Genomic DNA, 24,523 nt, shown 5'->3' on the forward strand with positions numbered 1-24,523 from the left:
GAGAATAAAGTTCCTGGGTGTGGAGTTAGATTCGTCTTGCTGATGACCTTCCTCCCTCAGGACAAAGCTACTGCACTGACAGAGAAAGTCAGAACATTCCAGAGGGCTCGCAACTGCTCCATCAGAAAGGCCATGAGTCTCCTGGGAAGCCTAACCGCCTGCATTCCTTCGGTGGCATGGTGCCAAAGCCACACAAGAATAATCCAAAATTGGATCCTAACTATTTGGGACGGAAGACAAGTAAGTCTAGACAGGGTCTTTCGGATCCCTCAGTCTGTAAAAACAGACTTGGATTGGTGGAAGGTAAAAAGAAGACTGCTAGGAGGCCTTCAGTGGCGGAACCATCCCGTCATTCAAGTAATCACGGACGCAAGCCTCGGAGGCTGGGGAGCAAAGATAGGAGATCATCTTCTACAGGGTACCTGGCCCGCCGAGATAAGAGACAGATCCTCCAACTACCGAGAACTATACGCAGTCCTGGAAGCATTATTAAAAGGAGAGTGTCTTCTAAAAGGGCGACATCTAAGAATAATGTCAGACAATACCACAACGGTGGCTTATCTGCGTCACCAAGGGGGGACAAGATCTCGACCTCTTGGCGAGATAGCAAAAAGAATTTTCTCCTGGGCAGAAGTGAACAGTTTATCTCTGTCCGCCATCCACCTAAGGGGCTGCGAGAACACAGTAGCAGACTTTCTGAGCAGAGAGATAGTAGATCCAGGAGAATGGTCTCTGAACAGGATTATCTTCCAAAAGATCTCGGAAAGATGGGGCTGTCCAGAGGTAGACTTATTCGCCTCCAGAAAAAATGCACAGGTAAACTGTTTTTGCTCCCTAAACCCTGGAGACAATCCATGGGCAATCGATGCTCTATCAATACAATGGAATTGGAGACTAGCCTACGCCTTTCCCCCAATACCACTACTACCTCGGGTCGTCCAGAAGCTCCTGGAGGAACCGACTACTCTCATCCTGATAGCCCCTCTATGGCCAAAGAGAAGTTGGTTCTCCACTCTAAGACAGCTATCGCTGGAAGATCCGTGGGAGATTCCCTTCCAGAGGGACATTCTAGTCCAGGGCCCTCTTCTTCATCCAGACCCAGGCATATTCAGACTGTCAGCCTGGATCCTGAGAGCGAGACACTAAGAAGCAGAGGACTTTCGGAAAGGGTGATACGTACTCTGAGGGCAAGTAGAAAAAAGGTGACCTCATCCATCTACCTTAAGATCTGGAAGAAATACTGTTCCTGGTTAGGAGTTGAGCGCCCAGACACCACCTCTCCTCCCATCAACAGAATTTTGGACTTTCTACAGTGCGGCCTTGAGCTAGGCCTTAGACCTAGTACTTTGAAGGTCCAAATTTCTGCCCTCAGCTCCTTCTATGACTGCAGCCTGGCCAACCACAGATGGATCAGGAGGTTCTTCAGAGCGGTTTCAAGATTGAGACCCTCCCTGAGATCCAGAACTCTGACTTGGGATCTTAACACCGTACTAGAGGGCTTAACAAAACCTCCATTTGTACCTTTGTCGGAGATCTCTTTAAAACACCTCTCCCTTAAGACTGCCTTTCTGATCGCTATCACCTCAGCCAGACGCATTGGAGAGATCCAGGCTTTGTCGTGTAGAGAGCCCTACCTCCAAATTAACAAGGATCACATCCGTCTAACTCTCGACCCAGGTTTTCTCCCTAAAGTAGTCTCTCCTTTCCATCTAGAGCAGGAGATCTTCCTACCCTCTATCCCTAGGTCCGAACATTCAGAGTCTAGTGATAGGTTACATCTCCTGGATGTTAGGGACATAGTTATCCGTTACCTGGATTCTACCAGAGATTTCAGGGTGGATGACAATCTTCTTATTCAGTTTTCAGGGAAAAATAAAGGAAAGAAGTTAGCCAGGTCTTCCATAGCCAGATGGATCAAATCCACTATTGAATGCTGCTACAAGATCCAGAACAAACCCAGTCCTGGTAATGTTAAAGCCCATTCTACTAGGGCCACTGCCTCTTCTTGGGCCGAGAAAGGAGGGGTCTCGCTGGACCAGATCTGTAAAGCCGCAACCTGGTCTAGCACTAATACTTTTGTAAGACACTATCGTCTTAATCTTCCGGACGCGAATGATGCTCTTTTCGGCCGGAAGGTTCTACAGGCGATATCCCCACCCATTTAGTTATCTGATATGTCTCAATGTGGGCCGTCATGGTGGATGAAATGGAAAAACCGCAATTAGACTTACCGGTAATTCCGTTTCCTTGAATCCACCATGACGGCCCATACTATTCCCCTTCCCTAAAAAAATAAATAAAAAATATACAAAAAATATATAATTAAAAAAAAAAAAAAAAAAAGGGGGATTTTTTGGATTTATGTTGCATATACATACAGGAGTTTAAGGGTATGGATCAATATCCTTTTACTTTTGTTCCACCTTTTCGGGTAATTGTAAAGCACTGAGGAGGTGGAGGGTTCTTAAACTCTCTATGTGTTCCTGCCCCTACAGAGGTCAAGGGTCAATCTCAATGTGTGCCGTCATGGTGGATTCAAGGAAACGGAATTACCGGTAAGTCTAATTGCGGTTTTTCAGTCAGTGGCAATGCAGCTCTTATGGCTGTGTGGGTAAGTGCTTTTCCTTTGATACAGAAGGTCATGGATGGCAATACAGATGACTATGCCTGGGATTCGTAAATGAGAAGTGTGCAAGTTGCCGGCCAGCCCTTCTGGTGTCACCCGGTGCGGGCCGCACCCCCTTGCAACGCCACTGCTCTGCACAGGCAGCAGAATACTGCACCAGCCAAGGAGCCTCCTCGCTGCCGGCCGTGCGGTAGGCCAGTCCGGCCCTGGGTACAAGTGACTTGTCAAGGGCATCTGTAACGCCCCAGAGCGGCATTACCACCTTTGTCTGGCCCCCACTATCTTCAATGGTGTTTTAGTTCAATCTAGCTAGTGTAGGTCAGCTCCAGCCTACTCCCCTTGGGGAGAGTTTGAGGTCCAGCTTGTCCCCTGCTGGGGAAGGAAGCAGGCATTGCCCTGTCTGGACAGGCCCTGCCTGTGAGTTCTAATGGTTGCATGTCCCCTCCTGGGCTTGCATTGCCTAAAACCAAGCTAATCGAGCTTGAAGTCAGGAAGAAAGATTCCATTAAATAAAGACAGATAAAGACAAAGATACAATGCAAGATAAAGACAGAGTCAGACTACAGAAAGCTACGTTGCAGCCTAAAGCAGAAAAGGAAAAGTACCTATTTAATCCATCCAACATAGCAGGCTGAGATAGTACCGATATAGCATTGCTGAGAGTGTTTGCCTGCCAAAAGTTAAGCCAGTACCGCTTGCTTAATAAAAAAGAACCCTCATTCTATTCCAACCACTGGGTGGTTCTTGCGCCGTGGGATATTCATTTTCTCTATTGAAAAAGTTAAGCCAAAACCTGCCGATGACCAAGATAAATTTGGAAGATTATTCCTTGATGCAAGTTTATGCCAAGTAAAGCTGTGTTCGATGTTAGTAAAGTCTGGACTCCATTATTCCTTCACCATCCAAGTTAATCACCCCTTGTATCACTGCTTCAGACGACCACGTCTGGGATCCAAGGATATCTAGGTAGGAGCACCGTCACAAGTGCAAAAGCCACACATGAGGGAGACTTTGGGCAGCCCTTGCACCACTCTGGAAGTCCTACATCTGGGTACTAACACCACTATACTTAAAGGGGACTCCATGTCCTCATTGCTTTAATGCAACTGGCGTCACGACAACTTGCTCTATCAGAGGGACATATATCATAAAAACCTCTTAAAGGGTAAGGGATACCCCAGATGCTGGGAGGGAAACCAAAGGATTTCCCAGTCCGTTGCACATCCTTCACAGATGACACTAAGCTTTCTTGCTATCAAGCAGATTTCCAAAACATGATAAAGGGTAAATGCCAGCACTATAGACCTTAGAACTTCTGTCTGCTGTCCAAGTGACAGTGTCCAAGTGAATTCTCTCTTCACCTGTACTTAGGAAGAGAAGACCAGCCTGGAAAGACATGCTTCCAGAAGTCCTGAATCCAATGCAGTACAACATCACAGAGGTTATGTCCAGTGTGGCCCCAGCAACAGCCGCCTCTCTGGTGGCGTTTATCTTTTTGCTTATACTTATTTGGAATTACAAGGAGACATCTTCAATTCCAGGTAAGAGGAGTTAATTTTTATTTCATCTGACTTTCCATGGGGAGCCTTTGCATTACTGCCCACACCGGAATAAGTCATTTTTTTTAATGAAACTGCTATAACTATATCACCTCATGCAGAAGTTGTAGTACTCTGTACTGTGGCTACTGAATGTACAGAGCGCAGGTAGACAAGTGATGCAGTCAATGAAGAGGCAGATGAGCTTGCACAAGCTCACAGTCAATAGCATGGGGCATCATCCGGCTATTGTGAATCCACAAAACCCCTGTCCAAATGAAATAAGTATCTATCTATCTATCTGTCTGTCTGTCTGTCTATCCATCTATATATTTCTATTTACAGTGCCTTGAAATTGTATTTATAGCCCTTGAACTTTTCCACATTTATCACGTTACACACTACAAATTTAAATTTTATTGGGATTTTATGTGATAGATCAACACAAAGTAGCAAGTATATATGAAGTAAAAAGAAAATGATACAAGTGTGGTTTGCATTTGTCCCCTTGTACCATGATACCCCTAAATAAAATCCTTCTGAAGTCACCAAATTAGTAAATAGAACCCACCCGTGTGTAATTTATTCTCAGTATAACTACAGCTGTTCTGTGAAGGCCTCAGAGGTTTGTTAGTGAACATTATTGAGAAAGATGAGATCTGCACACCTCTCATTGTGGGTGCTCATAGAGGACCATAGTCAATCCACGTACATAAGGAGATCTATGGCACACCAAAATTATTTTCAAGTGATGCTTTAATTCATAGTGTACATATTACAACCGAAACGTTAGGACTTTGCATGGCCTTTAAAGTCTGTTGTAAATTCTGGATAAAAAGCATGTACAAAATGATTTGAATATGTACACTATGAATTAAAGCATCACTTGAAAATAATTTTGCTGTGCCATAGATCTCCTTATATATGTTAGTTAACATTAGTGATCAAACAGCATCATGAAAACCAAGGAACACACCAGACAGGTCAGAGATAAAGTTGTTCAGAAGTGTAAAGCAGGGTTAGGATATAAAAAATATCCCAACCTCTGAACTTCTCACAGAGGAAACATTGCGTGCAGTGGTTTTTGTCCAGCCGAATCCTGGCATACAGTACTGTCCGAGTTTAGCTGAATCTCCACCGGACCCCATCATAGTCAATAGGGTCGGCAGGCATTCCAGGAACATCTTGCAATGCCGACAGGGAGTTATAGTTATGACCCTGCTTTTATCTATCTATCTATCTATCTATCTATCTATCTATCTATCTATCGCATATCTATATATCTATCTGTCTCATATCTATCTATCTATCACTGTACCTCAGTGTTAAATAAGTAACATGTAGCTGAGCAAAGCTTGTCATTTGGCATACAAAATATTAGGTCATATGGATGCCATAATGATAGATCACTGTTTCTATGAGCCAGAGCCGTGTCTCTCTGGTAGACCCATCCATTATGTAATGGACGATTCATCGGAATGGGGCTTGCAGAAAAATCTCATTTAGATGTATAGAGCTGATTTTCTGATTTAAAAAAAATATCTGTAATAAAATTTGCCACATGTGAAGGAACCCGAATACTGTATTTCCACTGCACAAAATCTGAAAATGCAAGTGTGACCCATGTATCTGATTTATAGCCCAGTAATGAATGCTTCTCCCTAACTAAAAGAAAAAGCCCAGCATAGTTAAATGGGCCAGTTCAGCAAATGGCTTATATATATATATATATATATATATATATATATATATTATAAAGAAGGATGTATATATGTATGTTTGTTCCGTGATCACTCAAAAACGCAACCATCGATTTCAACTAAACTTGGTATACACATCCCTTGCTACCTGGAAAGAAATCTTGTGGGGGTCTCAGCTCTCTAGGACTTACCGTTCCTGAGATATTCCCCAAAAATGACCTGCATTAGCCAATACAAGCCTGCAAGTCTTTCTCTTCATATCCCAACCGAAACACACTGTCACATGTCCCTTATAAGCCAATAGAAGCTCGCAGGCCCTTAGTCTCAACATACACACAGTTTTACAGTAGGTTTCCATAACAACCCAGCCATTTTTCTAAACTGCTATAGGTCAGCTTTAGGCTAGGTCTACACGACGACATGTGTCGCATGACAATAAGTCGCACGACACATAGGGCACAACTACACTGCTACATGTGTCGCGTGACAATTTTTACAATGATAGTCTATGATGTTGCACTGCGACACGTGACATGCTGCGACTGCGACGCAACAGTCACAGAAAAATCCATCTTGGATGGATTTTTTTTGCAATTGTCGTGTCACAGTCAAAGCATGTCACATGTCGCAGTGCAACACCATAGCCTAACATTATAAAAATTGTTGAAACAAAATGTTGCGTGACACATGTCGTCATGTAGCCTTAGAATTAAAGGGGCAGGGCACTGTGGAGGTCACTTTTAAAGAGGCAAGCACTTTGACTGTCGCTGTTAAAGAGACGGGCACTGTAGATGCTACTGTTAAGGGGGTAAGCCGCTGTGGAGGTCACTGTTAAAGGGGCAGACACTGTGGAGGTCACTGTTAAAGAGGCGGGCACTGTGGATGTTACTGTTAAGGGGCAGGCTGCTGTGGAGGTCACTGCTAAAGAGGCGTTCACTGTGCATGTTATTGTTAAGGGGGTAAGCCGCTGTGGGGGTCGCTGTTAAAGGGGCAGACACTGTGGAAGTCACTGTTAAGGGGCCACAATTAAAGGCAAAACTACTGTGGAGGTCACTGTTAAGGCAGCAGGGTACTGTGAGGTCACTGTTAAGGCAGCGGGGTACTGTGGAGGTCACTGTTAAGGCAGCGGGGATACTGTGGAGGTCACTGTTAAGGGGGAGGGCACCTGAGGAGGTCACTGTCAAGGGAGTGGGGTGCTGTGGAGGTCACTGTTAAAGGGGCAGGCTGCTGCAAAGTTAAGGGGATGGACTGCTGTGAAGGTCCCATTTTAAAGTGGTGGGGCACTGTGGGGGGGTCAGTGTTAAGGGGTGGGGGACTGTGGAGTTCACTGTTAAAGGGGACGGGGTGCTGAAGAGGTCACTGTTATGGGGGATACTGTCAATATCTTTTAACGACACACAAACACTAAATGAAATAGTTGAAATATACCTGTGCGAAGCCGGGTCCTTCTGCTAGTCATGTAAATAAAGTTAATACAAAGCACTTCTAATACACTGACCATATCCAGGGACTATGACCCCCCTGCAATCCAGTACCGGTGGCCATGCTTGCACATTATAGAAAATGTGCTTTTTCCTATAGTGTGCAAGAAACAGTAACTGCTCGTGGATTGCAGGGTGGTCATAACCCCTGGAAATGAGCAGTGTATAGTGTGATGGAAAAATGAATCAAGCCAGCAAAGGAAGCAATATGGACAATCACAATACATTAGTAAGTGCCTTGTATTAAAAGGGTTTTCCAACATTTTACCAGTGATGACCAATTCTCAGGATAGGTCATCAGTATCTTATTGGTGGGGGTCCAACACCTAGGACCCCCACCGATCAGCTGTTTGCGAAGGCACTGGCGCGCCCGTAAGCACCCCAATTTCAAATCAGGATACACTTTCCAGCACCACCTAGAGATAATGTCAGAAAAAATCAAACGGGTATTTGGGAAGAGACGACGTAGATCGGTCATAGTCTTTTTCATCTTATAGGCTAAATCCATAGTCTCGCCACACCCAATATCATTTCTGCATAAATGGATAATAATAATGTCAGGGTTAGGAAAAACATCATGCAAATGTAAAACCAGATCAATCAAACCTGCCCAACGGAGACCACGGACTCCGGCCCAGAAAACCTAGATGACCTGCAAAGGTAATGATAAATTCACGCCATAATAGCGCTCTTCAGCCCCTCTATGTGCCCAATGGATATAAAAGTGGCCCAGAATCCAGACAGCTTGACCTGTAAAAACGAATGAGAAAATTAAACAATCAATAAGTGTGGCCCAACATAAAGTCGATATCTATTTGATGACCACCTACCAATTCGTCTAATAACGGATTCATGCAGACCAGCCTGTGCGGCTGCAGTTACTGCACCAATCTGAAATAAATGAGACGAGAAAAATTTGGCACCAAGCCCCAATTTAGTCAAGCACTTCGCTAAAACAGCCCTGAACTGAAACTGAGACAAAGGGGACATATACCCGTGTACCGGAAAAAGAGAATCATTACCGTAGGACCTGATAGCTGAATATTGTAAAAATGCCGTAACAGGGCAAATAGTCTTATCAGACACTGCACCAATAAGCACATAACAACCTACTCCCGCCTGGTCCGTCTTAGACTTCTAAATAAAAATTGATAAAACAGACCCGTGCACACTAATGGGCCGCAGGGCCAAGCCAGAATGAGAGCGTTTAGAACGTGGCAACAATTCGCCAATACGCAAAGCACTAAAATATAATAAAACAAAAGCAGTAGAAAATAGCTATGCCTCAAAGGAAGAAAAACAAACCAGATAGGTAACTTTACATAATCTCACCAATAACTCAGGAGATACGGGACAATGACCATTAGGCAAATGACCAATAGATTTGTAACCTTTCAAAAGCTGCCTGATTAAGAAATACTCAGAATTGGACTTAGACCCGAAAATTCTTAGAAAAAACGAAAAACCAGCTAAAATACTACAAACAGAACTATAAGCCAACTTTTGTTCAAACAGCTCCAAACAAAAAGCCAACGCCAATAATTCATTAACTATCACAGGAGAAACTGGCAAACCAGAGGCAAAATGATACCAGTGCAGCCAAGCCGATACATAGCTCTTCCATTTTGCTGTAGCCACAGAACGACTCTACAAATCCAACACTAGGACCAAATTAGTCCCCAAAGGTGCTCCGGACAAGGAGTCCCAAAAACATCGGCCGACGGCTCCAAAAACCGAAACTGGTCCATCTGAAAATGTGACAAAGAATCGGCAATCTTGTTATCAATACCCGGGATATGCGCAGTCTTAAGCCAAATATTCAACTTCAAACAAATCAAAACTAAATGACGTAAAATGTAATCACCAAAGGACATTTAGATGACAAGCAATTAACAGCAAACATTACGCCCTTATTATCCGTGTGCAAATGGATACGCTTTTCTCAAAAATTCTGACCCCAAAGCACTAATGCCACCACAACTAGAAACAATTCTAACAAAACCAATTTAGACAATACAGCATTCGCAACCCAAGATTCATGCCATGCAGCTGCGCACCAGTGACCACCTACCAATTCGTCTAATAACTGGATTCATGCAGACCAGCCTGTGCGGCTGCATTTGCTTCATCAGTCCAAAATAAATGAGACGAAAACATTTTTTGCACCAAGCCCCAATTCAGTCAAGCACTTCGCTAAAACAGCCCTGAACTGAAACTGAGACAAAGGGGACATATCCCCGTGTACCAGAAAAAAAGGAATCATTACCGCAGGGCCTGATAGCTGAATATTGTAAAACTGGATATAGAACTGACTGCATGGAGTTTGTATGTTCTCCCTGTCTTTGTGTGGGTTTCCTCCGGATACTCCGGTTTCCTCCCACACCCCAAAGACATACCGATAGGGAACTTAGATTGTGAGCCCCATTGGGGACAGTTGGATGCTAATGTCCGTAAAGCGCTGCGGAATATAGTAGCGCTATATAAGTGCATAAAATAAAAATAAATAAATACAGCGTAAACTTTTCCCCGATGTCTGCTTGGTATCTTTGATGCTTACAGCTGCCTATTATTACAAGTAGTAATATAATGCTATACAGGGCCGGTGCAAGGATTTTTGCCGCCCCCCTTCCCCTTTATCAGATGATCTGCCCATATCATGACATTACATATACCCGTACTTATTAAATGGTAAAACACTCGGTAACACTGACATGGAAAAGGATCTAGGAATTTTAATAAACAGCAAACTAAGCTGCAAAACCCAGTGTCCGGCAGCTGCTGCCAAGGCCAATAAGATAATGGGTTGCATTAGAACGGGCATAGATGCCCGTGATGAGAACATAGTCCTACCACTTTACAAATCGCTAGTCAGACCACACATGGAATACTGTGTACAGTTCTGGGCTCCAGTGAACAAAGCAGACATAGCAGAGCTGGAGAGGGTCTAGAGGAGGGCAACTAAAGTAATAACTGGAAAGGGGCAACTACAGTACCCTGAAAGATTATCAAAATTAGGGTTATTCACTTTAGAAAAAAGACGACTGAGAGGAGATCTAATTAATATGTATAAATATATCAGGGGTCAGTAAAGAGATCTATCCCATCATCTATTTATCCCCAGGACTGTGACTGTGACGAGGGGACATCCTCTGCGTCTAGAGGAAAGAAGGTTTGTACACAAACATAGAAAAGGATTCTTTACGGTAAGAGCAGTGAGACTATGGAACTCTCTGCCTGAGGAGGTGGTGATGGTGAGTTCACTAAAAGAGTTCAAGAGGGGCCTGGATGTTTTTCTGGAGCGTAATAATATTACAGGCTATAGCTACTAGAGAGCGGTCGTTGATCCAGGGAGTTATTCTGATTGGAGTCTGGAAGGAATTTTTATTCCCCTAAAGTGAGGAAAATTGGCTTCTACCTCACAGGTTTTTTTTGCCTTCCTCTGGATCAACTTGCAGGATGACAGGCCGAACTGGATGGACAAATGTATTTTTTCGGCCTTATGTACTATGTTACTATGTTACATATGTTCCAGCCCTTTCTCAGCATTTAAATTAAAAGAACTGCTATGTTTCCCTTAGGGTTAATCAAGCTTCTTGTAGCCGTCTCCCCGACAGCCGCTAGAGGTGCTTCCGCGATTCTCACTGTGAAAATTACAGTGGGAAGACGCGGAACATAGTTTTGAATGCGTGCGCATGCGCATTCACAGCTGAGAGGAGGATCGGAGAGAAGAGTTCCCAGTGCCGGCGCTGGAGAAAGGTAAGTGGCTGAAGGGGTTTTAATCTCTTCATCCCAGTGGGAGGGGGACACGAGGGTGCCCCACTCCTAACAACTATATAGTGCCAGGAAAATGAGTTTGTTTTCCTGGCACTATAGTGCTCCTTTAACACCAGTACTGCACAGTGTCTGTTCTCTGCAGGAACAGGCTATAGACACCAGTACCACTACATTAAACTGTACTGGTACTGGGACTATAGTGTCCTTTTAGGCTCCTTCACACGTCCGCAATTTCATTCTGCATTTTGCGGAACGGAATTGTGGACCCATTCATTCCTATGGGGCAGCACGATGTGCTGCCCGGACACAGAATTGCGGATCCGCACTTCCGGGTCCACACTTCTGTTCCGCAAAAAAATAGAACATGTCCTATTTTTGTCCACAATTGCGGACAAGAACAGGCATATTCTATTAGTGCCGGCAATGTGCAGTCCGCAAAATGCGGAACGCACATTGTCGCTTTCCGTGTTTTGCGGATCCGCGGCTCCGTGTATCCGCAAAACACATTGTCTACGTGTGAATGGAGCCTTAATGTGAGGTAAATTAGTTTCCAATGTAGTATGAATAACTAAACTATTAAATAATACACATATTGCATTGTCTACTTACCACCAGGACAATAAGATGATCTGGTCTCTGGCTGCAGTCTGGCTCTTGGTCTGGCTCTGCGGACTCCCTTGTCACTCTCTTCTCCCCCCCCCCCTCCCTTGTCACTCTCTTCTCCCCCCCCCTCCCTTGTCACTCTCTTCCCCCCCCCCTCCCTTGTCACTCTCTCTCCCCCCCCCCCTTGTCACTCTCTTCTCCCCCCCTCCCTTGTCACTTTCTTCTAGCCCCCCCTCCCTTGTCACTTTCTTCCCCCCCCTCCCTTGTCACTCTCTCCCCCCCCCCTCCCTTGTCACTCTCTTCTCCCCCCCTCCCTTGTCACTCTCTTCTCCCCCCTCCCTTGTCACTCTCTTCTCCCCCCCCTCCCTTGTCACTCTCTTCTACCCCCCCTTGTCACTCTCTTCTCCCCCCTCCCTTGTCACTCTCTTCTCCCCCCTCCCTTGTCACTCTCTTCTCCCCCCTCCCTTGTCACGCTCTTCTTTTTTAACCGCACGGGGCTGGCACCCCCTGCTAAATTGCGCCCTAGGCGGCTGCCTAGGTCGCCTTACAGGTGGCGCCGGCCCTGATGCTATACCAGGCACATAAAACACTTGCAGCAAAGTGGATTCAGTCGCTTCCTCCAGTTATAGCAGAGTTTACTGCTCGGTTGAATGTAGTGATTCGATTAGAAAGGGGGGTATATGTCAAATGAAATTGCCTTTCAAAATTTGAGAGTATTTGGGGTCTCTGAATAGACAGATCTGGAGTATATAGTTCTTGGCTGGCTCTTTATAGAGGCATACCGGTAGTACGCATTATGGGATAACATTGCTCAATGTGTTAGGTGAGTGGAATGCTGCCGCTGCCCCTAGGGGGTGCCACTGCCTGTGTTTTCACATTAACTGACAAAGAAATGTATGCTATTCTAACCTGCTGCTATCTATGTACGGGTTATATTGGCTAAAGACTGTTATGTTTTCTGTCTCGGGGGAGGGGGAGGGATTTATTGTTGTTGTGGGATTGCACTCACAGTTTATTCTTTGACTAATTATGATTGAGTTGTCTACACAATGTCTTTTTGAATCCGAATGACTTGTATCTTGTGATCTGAAGTGCACTTGTTTTGCACTTTTTATAAAAAAAAAAAAAATCTTTTAATCAATAAAAATTATCTGATAAAAAAATATATAAAACTGCCATAACAGGGCAAATAGTCTTATCAGACACTGCACCAATAAGCACATAACAACCTACTCCCGCCTTGTCCGTCTTAGACTTCTAAATAAAAATTTATAAAACAGAACCGTGCACACTAATGGGCCGCAGGGCCAAGCCAGAATGAGAGCGTTTAGAACGTGGCAACAATTCGCCAATACGCAAAGCACCAAAATATGATAAAACAAAAGCAGTAAAAAATAGCGATGCCTCAAAGGAAGAAAAACAAACCAGATAGGTAACTTTACATAATTTCACCAATAACTCGTGAGATACGGGACAATGACCATCAGGCAAATGACCAATAGATTTGTAACCTTTCAAAAGCTGCCTGATTAAGAAATACTCAGAAATGGACTTAGACCCGAAAACTCTTTGAAAAAATGAAAACCCAGCAAAAATCCGACAAACAGAACTATAAGCCAACTTTTGTTTAAACAGCTCCAAATAACCAGAGGCAAAATTATACCAGTTCAGCCAAGCCAATACATAGCTCTTCCATTTTACTGTAGCCACAGAACAACTCTACAAATCCAACACTAGGACCAAATTAGTCCCCAAAGGTGCTCTGGACAAGAAGTCCCAAAAACATCCGCCGGCGGCAGCAAAAACCGAAACTTGTCCATCTGAAAATGTGAGAAAGAATCAGCAATCTTGTTATCAATACCCGGGATAAGTACAGCCTTAGGCCTCATGCACATGACCTTATCTTTTTTTTTGTGGTCCGCAAACCGCGGATCTGAAAAAAACGGAAGCTGCCTGTGTGCCTTCCGCAATTTGTGGAACAGAACGGGTGGCACATTGTAGAAATGCCTATTCTTGTCCGCAAAACGGACAAGAATAGGACATGCTATTTTTTTTTGCGGGGCCACGGAAAGGAGCAAAGGATGTGCTGTCCGCATCTTTTTGCGGCCCCAATGAAGTGAATGGGTCCGCACCTGAGCCACAAAAACTGCGGCTCGGATGCGGACCCGAAAAATGGTCATGTGCATTAGGCCTTAAGCCAAATATTCAACTTCAAGCAAATCAAAACTAAATGACGTATAAGTTTAATCACCAAAGGACATTTAGATGACACGCTTTTCTCTAAAATTCTGACCCCAAAGCACTAATGCCACCACAACTGGAAACAATTCTAACAAAACCAAATTAGACAATACAGCATTCGCAACCCAAGATTCATGCCATGCAGCTGCGCACCAGTGACCATCCCAAAAAGCACCAAAACCAGAAGTACCGACAGAATCCGTAAATAGATTCAGTTGTACCACATCAATAAAATCATCTTGCCACAAAGACCTACCATTAAAATCCTGCAAAAAACTCAACCAAACGAAAAGGTCGTCTTTGACATCCTTGCATAAAGACACATGTAAACAAGGATTGTGCAATCCCGCCATATGGCCAGATAGCTGTCTGCAAAAAAAATCACCCCATAGGGATGATTCTGAAACAAAATTCTAAAAAAAAACGATTGAACTTCTCTAACAGTAACACTATGAAGCAATAAAAAATTCCTAATTAATAAAACTGCTTTTACAATTTTATCTTCCAGTAAACGAAACTCCCCAACACATGAATCAATAACTATCCCTAAATATTCAACACAGCTAGCAGATAACACTGTCTTCTCAGAAGCCCAGGGAACACCAAACTCTGAACAAACACAAGAAAATCCTGACAAACTGATGAGTCAGCTGGGCCAACAAATAAAAAATCATCCAGACATTATGTATGGCATTCATTTTTTTTTGCGGATCCGTTGTAATAATGCCTATTCTTGTCCGCAAATTAGAAAAAAATAGGACATGCACAATTTTTTGGGCGGGGCAACGGAACATACATACTGATGCGGACAGCACATGGTTTTTTGCAGACCCATTGAAATGAATGGGTCCGCATCCTATCCGCAAAAAAACCGGAACCGACACGGAAACTAACAACGTTCGTGTGCATGAGGCCTTAGCCATTAGGCCCCCTTACTAAATGATTTAACAACCGAAACTGCCATATCAAATGTGGAATAACAAACACGCGACAGGGATTTATCAATCTGATCATTCAAAGATTCACCAAACGGATAAGACAAATGGTGAATAATCCGAAAAGAGTTAGGCTGGGTTCACACGGGCGTGACGGATTGGCTCAGGATGCGTTCAGGATGCGTTCAGTGAAACTCGCACTATTTTTCAAGCAAGTTCGGTCAGTTTTGTCTGCAATTGCGTTTAGTTGTTCAGTTTTTTTTTATGCGTTTTTCATGCGTGTGATAAAAAACTGAAGGTTTACAAACAACATCTCTTAGCAACCATCAGTGAAAAACGCATCGCACCCGCACTTGCTTGCGGATACAATGCGTTTTTCACGCAGCCCAATTCACTTCTATGGGGCCTGTCCTACGTTACAAATGCAGAATATAGAACATCCTGCGATTTTAAAGCATTGCAGAAGTGATGCGTGAAAAAAAACTCTCATGTGCACAGCCCCATTGAAATGAATGTGCCGGATTCAGTGCGGGTGCAATACGTTCACCTACCGCATTGCACCCGCGCGGAAATCTCGCCCGTGTGAACCCAGCCTTAGGCCCCTTTCACACGAGCGAGTTTTCCGCGCGGGTGCAATGCGTGACGTGAACGCATAGCACCCGCACTAAATCCTGACCCATTCATTTCAATGGGTCTGTGTACATGAGCGTTGTTTTTCGCACATCAGTTCTGCATTGCGTGAAAATCGCAGCATGTTCTATATTCTGCGTTTTTCACGCAGCCCTGGCCCCATAGAAGTGGGGCTGAGTGAAAAACGCATTGCATCCGCAAGCAAGTGCGGGTGCGATGCGTTTTTCACTGATGGTTGCTAAGAGATGTTGTTTGTAAACCTTCAATTTTTTATCACGCGCGTGAAAAACGCATCAAAACGCATTGCACCCGCGCGGAAAAAACTATACAACTGAACGCAATCGCAGACAAAACCGACTGAAGTTACTTGCAAAATAGTGAGAGTTTCACTGAACGCACCCTGAACGCATCCGGCCCCAATCCGCAACGCCCGTGTGAAACCAGCCTTAGGCTCCTTCTTTGGTACTACCCCCAGTGGAGATAAACGAAAATCCTCAAATGGCGGCACCAAAAAAGGGCCAGAAATCCTGCCAGCATCAATTTCTTTCTGTATTTTAGCTTTAACCACTTCCAGGAAGCGCTGCACCGACGGTAAATTACTCACCATCGTACAGCCCTGTCCCGAAAATGAAGGCAGTAGTAAGCTGTCTGAAAAACCAGCCATCAACAAATCCGCTATCTGGCGATTTGGAAACCTGTTTAACCAAGGCAGCATTTTCACTAAGCTTACTGGAGTCCAAGCTTTTGGAAAGAAATTTCTTCACCGTCGGTTGTGATGGCAAATTCACCTTCCTAAAACATCTTGAAAGAGGGTGACTCCCCGCTGCAAAAGGGCACATTCATGCTTATACTTACAACTCGCAGGCCATTTGCTCTGCGACTCATTGTAAGGAAAGCAAAGACCACATTTCAACAAATCCCCAGCAGGGGAAGGCTTCTGGGTTAACACCGTTGATTTTTGAGGAACCAAAAGATTTAGCCAAAGGCCAACATCCTTTGTACCCCAATTCAACTGAGGATAAACCGCCAATTTCTGCCTGAAATTCTCATCATACTGAAACCAACGAAAGCCACCAAAGCTTCTGTAAGCCTCCAGTACATTGTCTACGTGCTGAAACAGACCCGAACACTTCTCAGGATGTTTCTCACCAACCACGCTGGGAAAAATACAAAATGCCTGAAGCCAATTATTAAAATAACAAGGAACAGGACGGAGCCTATCCTCTTCAGATCTCTCTTCCCTGCGATCCAGTTATGAAACAAATTCCTTGGACCCAGACAAGAGAGATAAAATATCTACATATTCTGAATTCCATATTTTTTCCATAACTGAAGCAGAAAGATGAAAACCAAGAGGAGAGATAGGACAGGGAAGAGCGGTGGCTTCGGCATGGCAGTGTGAGGACGTGTATGAGGAGAGCTCCGTGGCTAGATTCAGGAGATCCAGCAAAGACCGCTTCCCTACTTGCCTCTCCTGGCCATGACTAGAGGGAGGCGATCGAGGAGTCAGCCTGCGGTTCCCCCTGAGCAGTCCATCGGCCGCTTCCTCCGTTCCAGCCAGCAGGGAGGTGGTGATTCGCCCACAATGGCCGCCGCTCCTTCGTCTCTGCGTCCAGCAGCGCCGCCGTTCTCTCCGGCGCCAGCTTTAGAGACCGCCCGGCCACAAGATCGGCACCTGGGGGAAGAAGGAACTTACCGTGCGGTTACTGCAGTGAGTAGCCGGGACGCCTGCCTTAGTCCTCCATGGCACGCTGCACCATCCCAGTCGGATCCCGCAAGTACCGCCGTCCAGGCCCGATCGGGGCCTACTGAATCGGAGGGCCTGCGCACCGCTACGGCTTCTCCCTATGTGGTAAGCCGACATTCTGCCGAATCTAGGCAGCCCCTGGACAGGGCCCCAGATCATTTGCTGTCCCCTGTTACTGCCTCCAAGGAGAGCCCTGCGGTGGACAAGACGCCGCCCTTGATGGCCGCTATCCCCACTCCAGGCCTCACTCCAGGCCGCATGGGCCCGGTCCCGGCTACCCAGTCCCTCAGCCAAAGCGTGCCGGCCATCTTCTCTACGCTGACGCAGCAACCGGAGGAGCCCCAGGGGTCCCCTTTACCCCCACCCTCCATTGATCGCACGCTGACAGAACTCTGGGAAATGATAAGGGCACTACCCACTAAATCGGACCTGGAGGCGCAGGTTGCCCGTATTGAGAACAAACATGCCCAGGCCCTGCAAGCTGTCCGAGACGACGTCCACCATCTGGATGACCGCTTATCCTCGCTAGAGCACCGCTACGCAGTTACCGCTTCCGTGGTTCATTCCCACTCGGAGTCACTATCTGCACATACCCTCCAAATGCAAGATTTCTCACTACACCTCGACGACGTGGAAAATAGAGGTCGCCGAAATAATCTTAAGCTTCGCAACATCCCGGAGTTCGTTCCTAATGACCAACTACATCCTGTTGTGGTCGGCATTTTTAATTCAATCTTGGACAATTCTCCTCAGACCAAAATTGAGCTGGACAAAGTCCATAGGACTGCAGGACCCAGAAATCGTGATGTAGACAGACCACGTGACGTCATATGCCGGGTCCATTTTTATACAGTCAAAGAGCGTATCCTGCGCAAGGCCTGGGAAAAGAAGGAGATTTTCTTTGAGGATATACCGATCTCCGTCCTACCTGATGTATCACGTCTGACCTTATCTATGAGAAGAATGGTCAGGCCCCTGTTGGAGGCAATCAAGGACGCAGGAGCGTCCTATCGCTGGGGACACCCATTCCATATTATTGTCAGATACCCTAACGGCCAATCCATGCAGGTTCGTTCTCTGGCTGACCTCCCGGAACTGTTCAGATTCCTCGATGTCCGCCCTTTCACGGTTCCTGACTGGACACTGCCTCCGTCCTTGCAAGGCTTGCGCCAGGAACTGGACTTACCGCAAAGAGCATCATCTACATCCCCGAGACGGTTGTCTCCTGGCCGTTCCAGCTCTCTCCGGGGCCGCCTTTCTGGACCACAATACCAGACTCCGCGGCGCCTTCCTCCATCTCCTCGTTGATCCACCGGGGTATCCCCAACTGCTGAGACTGTCCGTCTGCATTACTCCGGGTGGCCCAGCCGAGCTGTCCTTGGCGTCCCTTCATTCTTCTTGGACTTATGTGGTCTCGAGATAGTCTCCGCACCTCCTCTTCCATTTTTGTCTTATCCTTGTGATGACTCCCGTCCCTTTATCTTATGTGTCTCTGCTCCTACCACTACCCTCCTCTACTCCACTCAGTTAAAGTATCATTACCTCAGGGGAAGGGGTCTTTGGTAGCTTATTCTGTCCTGGTTTTCTTTTCTGGTCACGGATTGCTCTCCGCGTGACAAGTGTTCTTTTTCCTTCATAGGCGCCAGCTGTTCCTCTCCCCCCACTAGGGCACTGTGAGTTCTTGCTCTGTGAGTGTTAACAGACAGGTTACTCGCAGTTACTTCCACCTTGATAGGTTTTTGTCCCTCGGCTGAGGGCTAGATTTCCTCCTTCTCTCCGTCCCGGTGTTCCTACCCCCCTCCCTCTCCTCTCCCTTACCCCCGCTGTCAGCATTCCTTGCTCTCACTGAGTAGTTCTGTTTGTCTCTGGTCTCTGTCGCGTAGTATTGCACCATGTCTGATGTTTTGTTGGTCTCCCTTAATGTACAGGGGTTGAATCTGCCTGAGAAGAGGTCGTCCCTTCTGCGTCTCCTCTGGAAGAAACGCGCGCATGTGGCGTTCGTCCAGGAAACTCATTTTCGTTCGTCTTCCACTCCGAAGCTCTCGGACAGGCGCTTTCCACATGTCTACCATAGCACTGATCCTGATACCAAGACGAAAGGTGTTTCCATTCTCATCTCCAACGCTATCTCATGGGACCTGATTGACTCTCGCACTGATGGAGCAGGCAGGTACCTATTTGTAAAGGGTAACTTAGCGGGTTCTAAAGTTACATTGGCATCAGTTTACGCCCCCAACAATGGTCAGGTGGGATTTTTAGCTAGAACCCTCAGGGCCTTGGAGGATTTCACGGAGGGTCTACTAATTCTCGGTGGGGATTTTAACATTGTCCTGAATCCTCGCTTGGACTCCTCCAAGGGCCAGGTTTCCTTCCCTCTCTCTGCTATTACCAGACTTAAGGAGCTCTTATTTTCCCACCAACTTGCTGATACCTGGCGTATCATTCATTCAACGGCCCGTGACTACACATTCTTTTCGCATCCCCACAACTCTTACTCTAGACTGGATTATTTCTTCCTGAACCATGCTAGACTGGACCTTCTCTCTAAAGCAGAGATTGACCCTATCACATTCTCGGACCACGCCCTGGTCTCCATATCCCTTTCCCTCCCGGCCCACCAATCCAGAGCCTGGCACTGGCAGTTAAATGATTCACTTCTTCAGGATCTCCAAGTCACTTCGGAAGTCCAGAGAGACCTAACTGAGTATTTTGCGACTAATGTATCTCCCGAGAGCGACCCTCTTACCATATGGGAGGCCCATAAATGTTATATCAGAGGCTCCTTTATTAAGCTAGGGTCTCGTTTGAAGAAGGAAAGGGCAGCAAAGATAGCTACTCTCCTAGCGCGCATACACGCGATAGAACAGCAGCATAAACAGTCACTGGACTTGCAGCTGGGAGCGGAGCTGACCCAGCTGAGGGACCAGGTTCACTCTTTATGCCTTTCAAAAGCCAAAGCGATCTTAATTAAGTGCCATAGACATTTCTATGAACATGGTAACAAACCAGGTAGAACCCTTGCACGGGCGTTACAAAAGACCAGGCTACGCTCCTTTGTCCCCCAGGTATCTCTCCCCTCCGGTAGAAGGACCTCTCTCCCGAAGGAAATAGCAGAAGCGTTCAGATCCTACTACCACACCCTGTACAATCTTGACGACTCTCATCAATCCGTTAGCCCTGAATCCAGACCCTCAGTGAGAACTTATCTTGAATCTGCAGGCTTGCCATCTATGCCCCCAGAAGCGGTTGTCTGAGTTACAGGCAGCTATCAAGGGCTCCCAGGCAGGGAAGGCCCCGGGTCCTGACGGACTTACGCTTTCCTACTATAAACAGTTTAAGGACATTTTGCCTGCTCATTTTATAGCTGCCTTTAACTCACTGGATAGGGCCCGCACACTTCCAAATGACACCCTAAGGGCGCATATCACGGTAGTCCCTAAGGAAGGGAAGGACCCCTCATGCTGCCAGAGCTACCGTCCCATCTCCCTGATCAATGTGGATCTGAAATTGTTTTCTAAAATACTCGCCACTCGCCTGCTACCTCATTTACAGAAATTGATCCACTTAGACCAAACAGGTTTTTTACCTCTAAGAGAAGCCCGTGATAGTACCACGAGAGCAATTAACATGATCTACCGTGCCGTTACTTCCAAGACTCCAACTTTATTCCTTTCTACCGACGCCGAGAAGGCGCTCGATAGGGTCAATTGGGAATTTATGTTCGAAACCCTACGCCTTGTGGGAATGGGGGACAAAATGATGGCTCGCATTACTAATCTTTACTCCAACCCCTCGGCGGTGGTTAAGGTGAATGGTCAGTTCTCCATGCCCCTGTCCATTCGTAATGGTACAAGGCAGGGCTGCCCCCTATCCCCCTTGATATTCGTGATTTGTCTAGAGCCGCTTCTGTGTCACATAAGGGGGAACCCCGATATTTCAGGGCTACGGATTCATGAGACTTCGCACAAGGTTGCAGCTTACGCTGATGATCTTCTGTTCTTTCTTACCAATCCCAGGGTTACCCTTCCAAACCTTTTTCAGGAGCTAAAAATATACGCTCACCTTTCGAACTTTAAAATTAATTATCAAAAATCGGAGACCTTAAACATAACCCTTCCCCCCTCCATGGTTCAATCTATTTCAGAGAACTTTCCATTTAAATGGGCTCGCTCGTCCCTGAAATATCTGGGGATTTTTCTGACCCCCACACTCGCGGAACTCTACCAGGCCAACTATCCACCTCTTCTTCGAACAATAAAAGCAGATTTGGACAGGTGGCATACTGGTACGTTCTCCTGGTTTGGAAGGATATCCATTTTCAAAATGAATATACTGCCAAAGATTCTATTTTTCTTCCAAGCCCTACCGATTCACATCCCCAGACTCTTCTTCCACACTCTCTTGAAAATGCTGACCCACTTTATATGGGCAGGCAAACCGTCCAGAATAGCCAGGTCAATACTTTTTCGTCCTAAGCTGGAGGGTGGTCTAGGGCTCCCTGACTTCCTTTCATATCATAGGGCATCGCATCTTCTTAGGATAGTTGATTGGTGTCGACACCAGGCATATAAACAATGGGTCTCAGTTGAGCAGTCCTTCCTGTCTGCTCCATTGTCAGCCATTCCTTGGTTGTCCATCCAGGTCCCGTTGGAGGCTCGCCTACACCCAACAATTGGCCCCTCCTTGAAAGCCTTAGCCAGCATTCAGAATCGCCCGGGTATCTCTCCTTCCCCCTCTCCTATGTTCCCTATTTTGGGAAACCCACAATTCCCCCCAGGGTTAGAGCGCGGTCCTTTCAAAGAGCTAGTGAACTGCAACAAATTCAGGGCCCACCATCTGATTACCTCGGATCAATGGCTCACCCCACAACAGATCTCTGAGACAGTGGGACTTCCTACACTTAACCCCTGGCAGTCTAGACAACTCATGCACTTCCTGTCTACACTTCCTCCTGCGTCTACATACGTCCGAGCTAAGACAGATTTTGAGGCCCTCTGTGAGCAATCTGGAGTGACTAGACGTACCCTTTCCCGCACATATAGTTTGCTAATATCCCCACCGGACCAAGCTCCCCCCAATTTTGTCTCCCAATGGGAAACTGACTTAGAAATAACTCTTTCATCAGAACAGCGGTTGAGATTATACACATGCATTCACAAATCATCTATGGCCAGCAATATTCAGGAGGCGGGCTTCAAACTCATGTCACGTTGGTACAGGGTCCCAACTAGACTCAACTCCATTTTCCCATCTGCCTCGCCCATGTGCTGGCGTTGTGGCTCTGAGAGGGGTACATTATTACATGTATTCTGGTCTTGTCCCCTTCTCTCGGCTTTCTGGGATTCTGTGTGGGGGATCACATCGAAGTTTTCTACATACACTCTCCCGAAGACGCCGGCCTTTTTCCTGCTCCATCAGTGCGAGATTCCTCTGGCATCCTACAACAAATCTGTGGTAAGACATTTGGTAAACGCGGCGAGAGCTTGCATCCCATGCCTATGGAGGCAGTCTTCTGCTCCCTCCATATCAATGTGGATCAGTAGAGTCCAGGAGATTATGAGAATGGAGGATCTCACTTCTTCTCTGAGACACACTGAGAAAAGATTCTCCAAAACGTGGAGTCATTGGTTGATCTTTTATGATTCGGCTGATTGTAAGGCGCTACTGGCACCTGAGTGAGAGTCAAGGTTTGCGAATGCTGTCCCCCCCTTTCCTTTACCCCTCCTCCCCTTTCTTCCTCTTCCCTTCCCTGTCTCCCCCTCTCCGTGTCTACATTATGTTTGTATTCAGGTTGCATATTACTGTTCCACAGTCGGTGGTGGTTCTCCCGAGTAGGGTTCTATTATTTTAAGACCTGTCGATTGTCATTTATTTTGCCTTTGCTTTGTTACTGAGATGTACTCACCATCAGTCTCATTGCTGGTCATGCTTTGAGGTTTTTATTTTACCTATGCTTTGATGCTGAGATGTATCCCGCATCAGTCTCATTGCTTGTTATGCTTTGCTCTATTGAAAATTGAAAAATTTAAATAAAGAATTTACAAAAAAAAAAAAGGACAGGGAAGAACTTCTTTCAAACAACTCTCAGACAAACCTTTAGACCTGTCAATCACGGGCAAACACTGCGGAACTGATAACGGCTACACAATGCTGCCCTCCTCACCGTCCCCACCCCCCCTCCTGCGGCCAGCCTCTCCATCACTGCTGTACGCCTGCCCAGGGTAAATAAATAATCGTGAGTACCAATAGCAACCCTCGGTTTGTTAACTGACCCCCGTGACCTCACATTCGCTCACCCTGAAGGACTGGCGTACTGCATATTTTGGTGTCACAAACAGGATGCAAATATTTCTACGCCATAGGTGGAATCTGAACTGTGTGCCATAATTGCCTACTAAGTACTAAATGCCCTATCTGTTTATTTGAAAATTTTTGGGCCAAAGAACTGTGAAAAATTGCAGTGTGAAACTGTGCATTGTGGACTGTTTGCCGAGCCACCGCTTGCTGTCAGTGAATTGACGGCATTATGCTGTAAGATGGCCGCCTAAGCTGACTGGAATATTTGCTGCGCCATCGCTGTATTTTGTTGGCAGGAAGAATTTGGCGCCTTCTACTGAGAGAGCGGGAAGGACTGTATTTTCGCGCCACGCTTTTGCATCTGATTTGCATATATGCCAATATGGACTCCGCCTCCCCCATGTTGGAGTACCTAGGGGGCGGCCTCCTGGAGCAGTGGGAGGTCTTGTGCGAAGTACTGCGTGCCGCCCTGTTCTGTGCAGTAGAGGGATCGGGCATGTCGCAGAGTGGAGATTCTCCTGCCGGAATGGCATCACCTGCGGACAAGACCCTGGAGCCTGAAATGATCGGAGAGGGAGCAGAACCACCCGCCTATACTCCTGGACCGGAGAGGCCACCTTGCTCCCCACCGCGGTCGCAGCCCGAGCCGTGCCCTGGCTCGCGGGGTGGATTTGTTAAGCCTTTTGCGCAATGGCCCCTGCTGATGGCCGAGTTACGCGCCGCTGCGATACACAAGACTACCGCCAAGAAGGTCTACTTTGAGGAGCTTGCGAAGACGGTATACGAGCACCATGCAAATGCCCAGCCCCGTCTGGAGAGAAGGATGGGAGTAGTTGTAACTTTCTATTAAGGCCGAGGTTTCGGGTTTATCAAGGACTTCTCCACCCGCCGAGACCTTTATGTAAATCGGAGGTCTGTGAAGCGCAGCTACTTACCCGAATATTTGCACAT

The 24,523-nt window shown here is 46.3% G+C and overlaps 1 protein-coding gene across 1 annotated transcript in view; it reads left to right on the forward strand.

Annotated features, from left to right (window-relative positions):
- Positions 1-3,854: 3,854 nt before the first annotated feature.
- LOC122927630 (aromatase-like) overlaps positions 3,855-24,523 on the forward strand; it is a 118,549-nt gene continuing 97,880 nt past the window's right edge. Inside the window, exon 1 of the mRNA XM_044279639.1 lies at positions 3,855-4,167. Coding sequence (XP_044135574.1) covers positions 4,023-4,167 — 145 coding nt within the window. The 5' untranslated portion in view covers positions 3,855-4,022. The remainder of the gene's footprint in view (positions 4,168-24,523) is intronic.

The sequence above is a fragment of the Bufo gargarizans genome, chromosome 2 (assembly GCF_014858855.1).
Source record: "Bufo gargarizans isolate SCDJY-AF-19 chromosome 2, ASM1485885v1, whole genome shotgun sequence".
Taxonomy (NCBI): domain Eukaryota; kingdom Metazoa; phylum Chordata; class Amphibia; order Anura; family Bufonidae; genus Bufo; species Bufo gargarizans.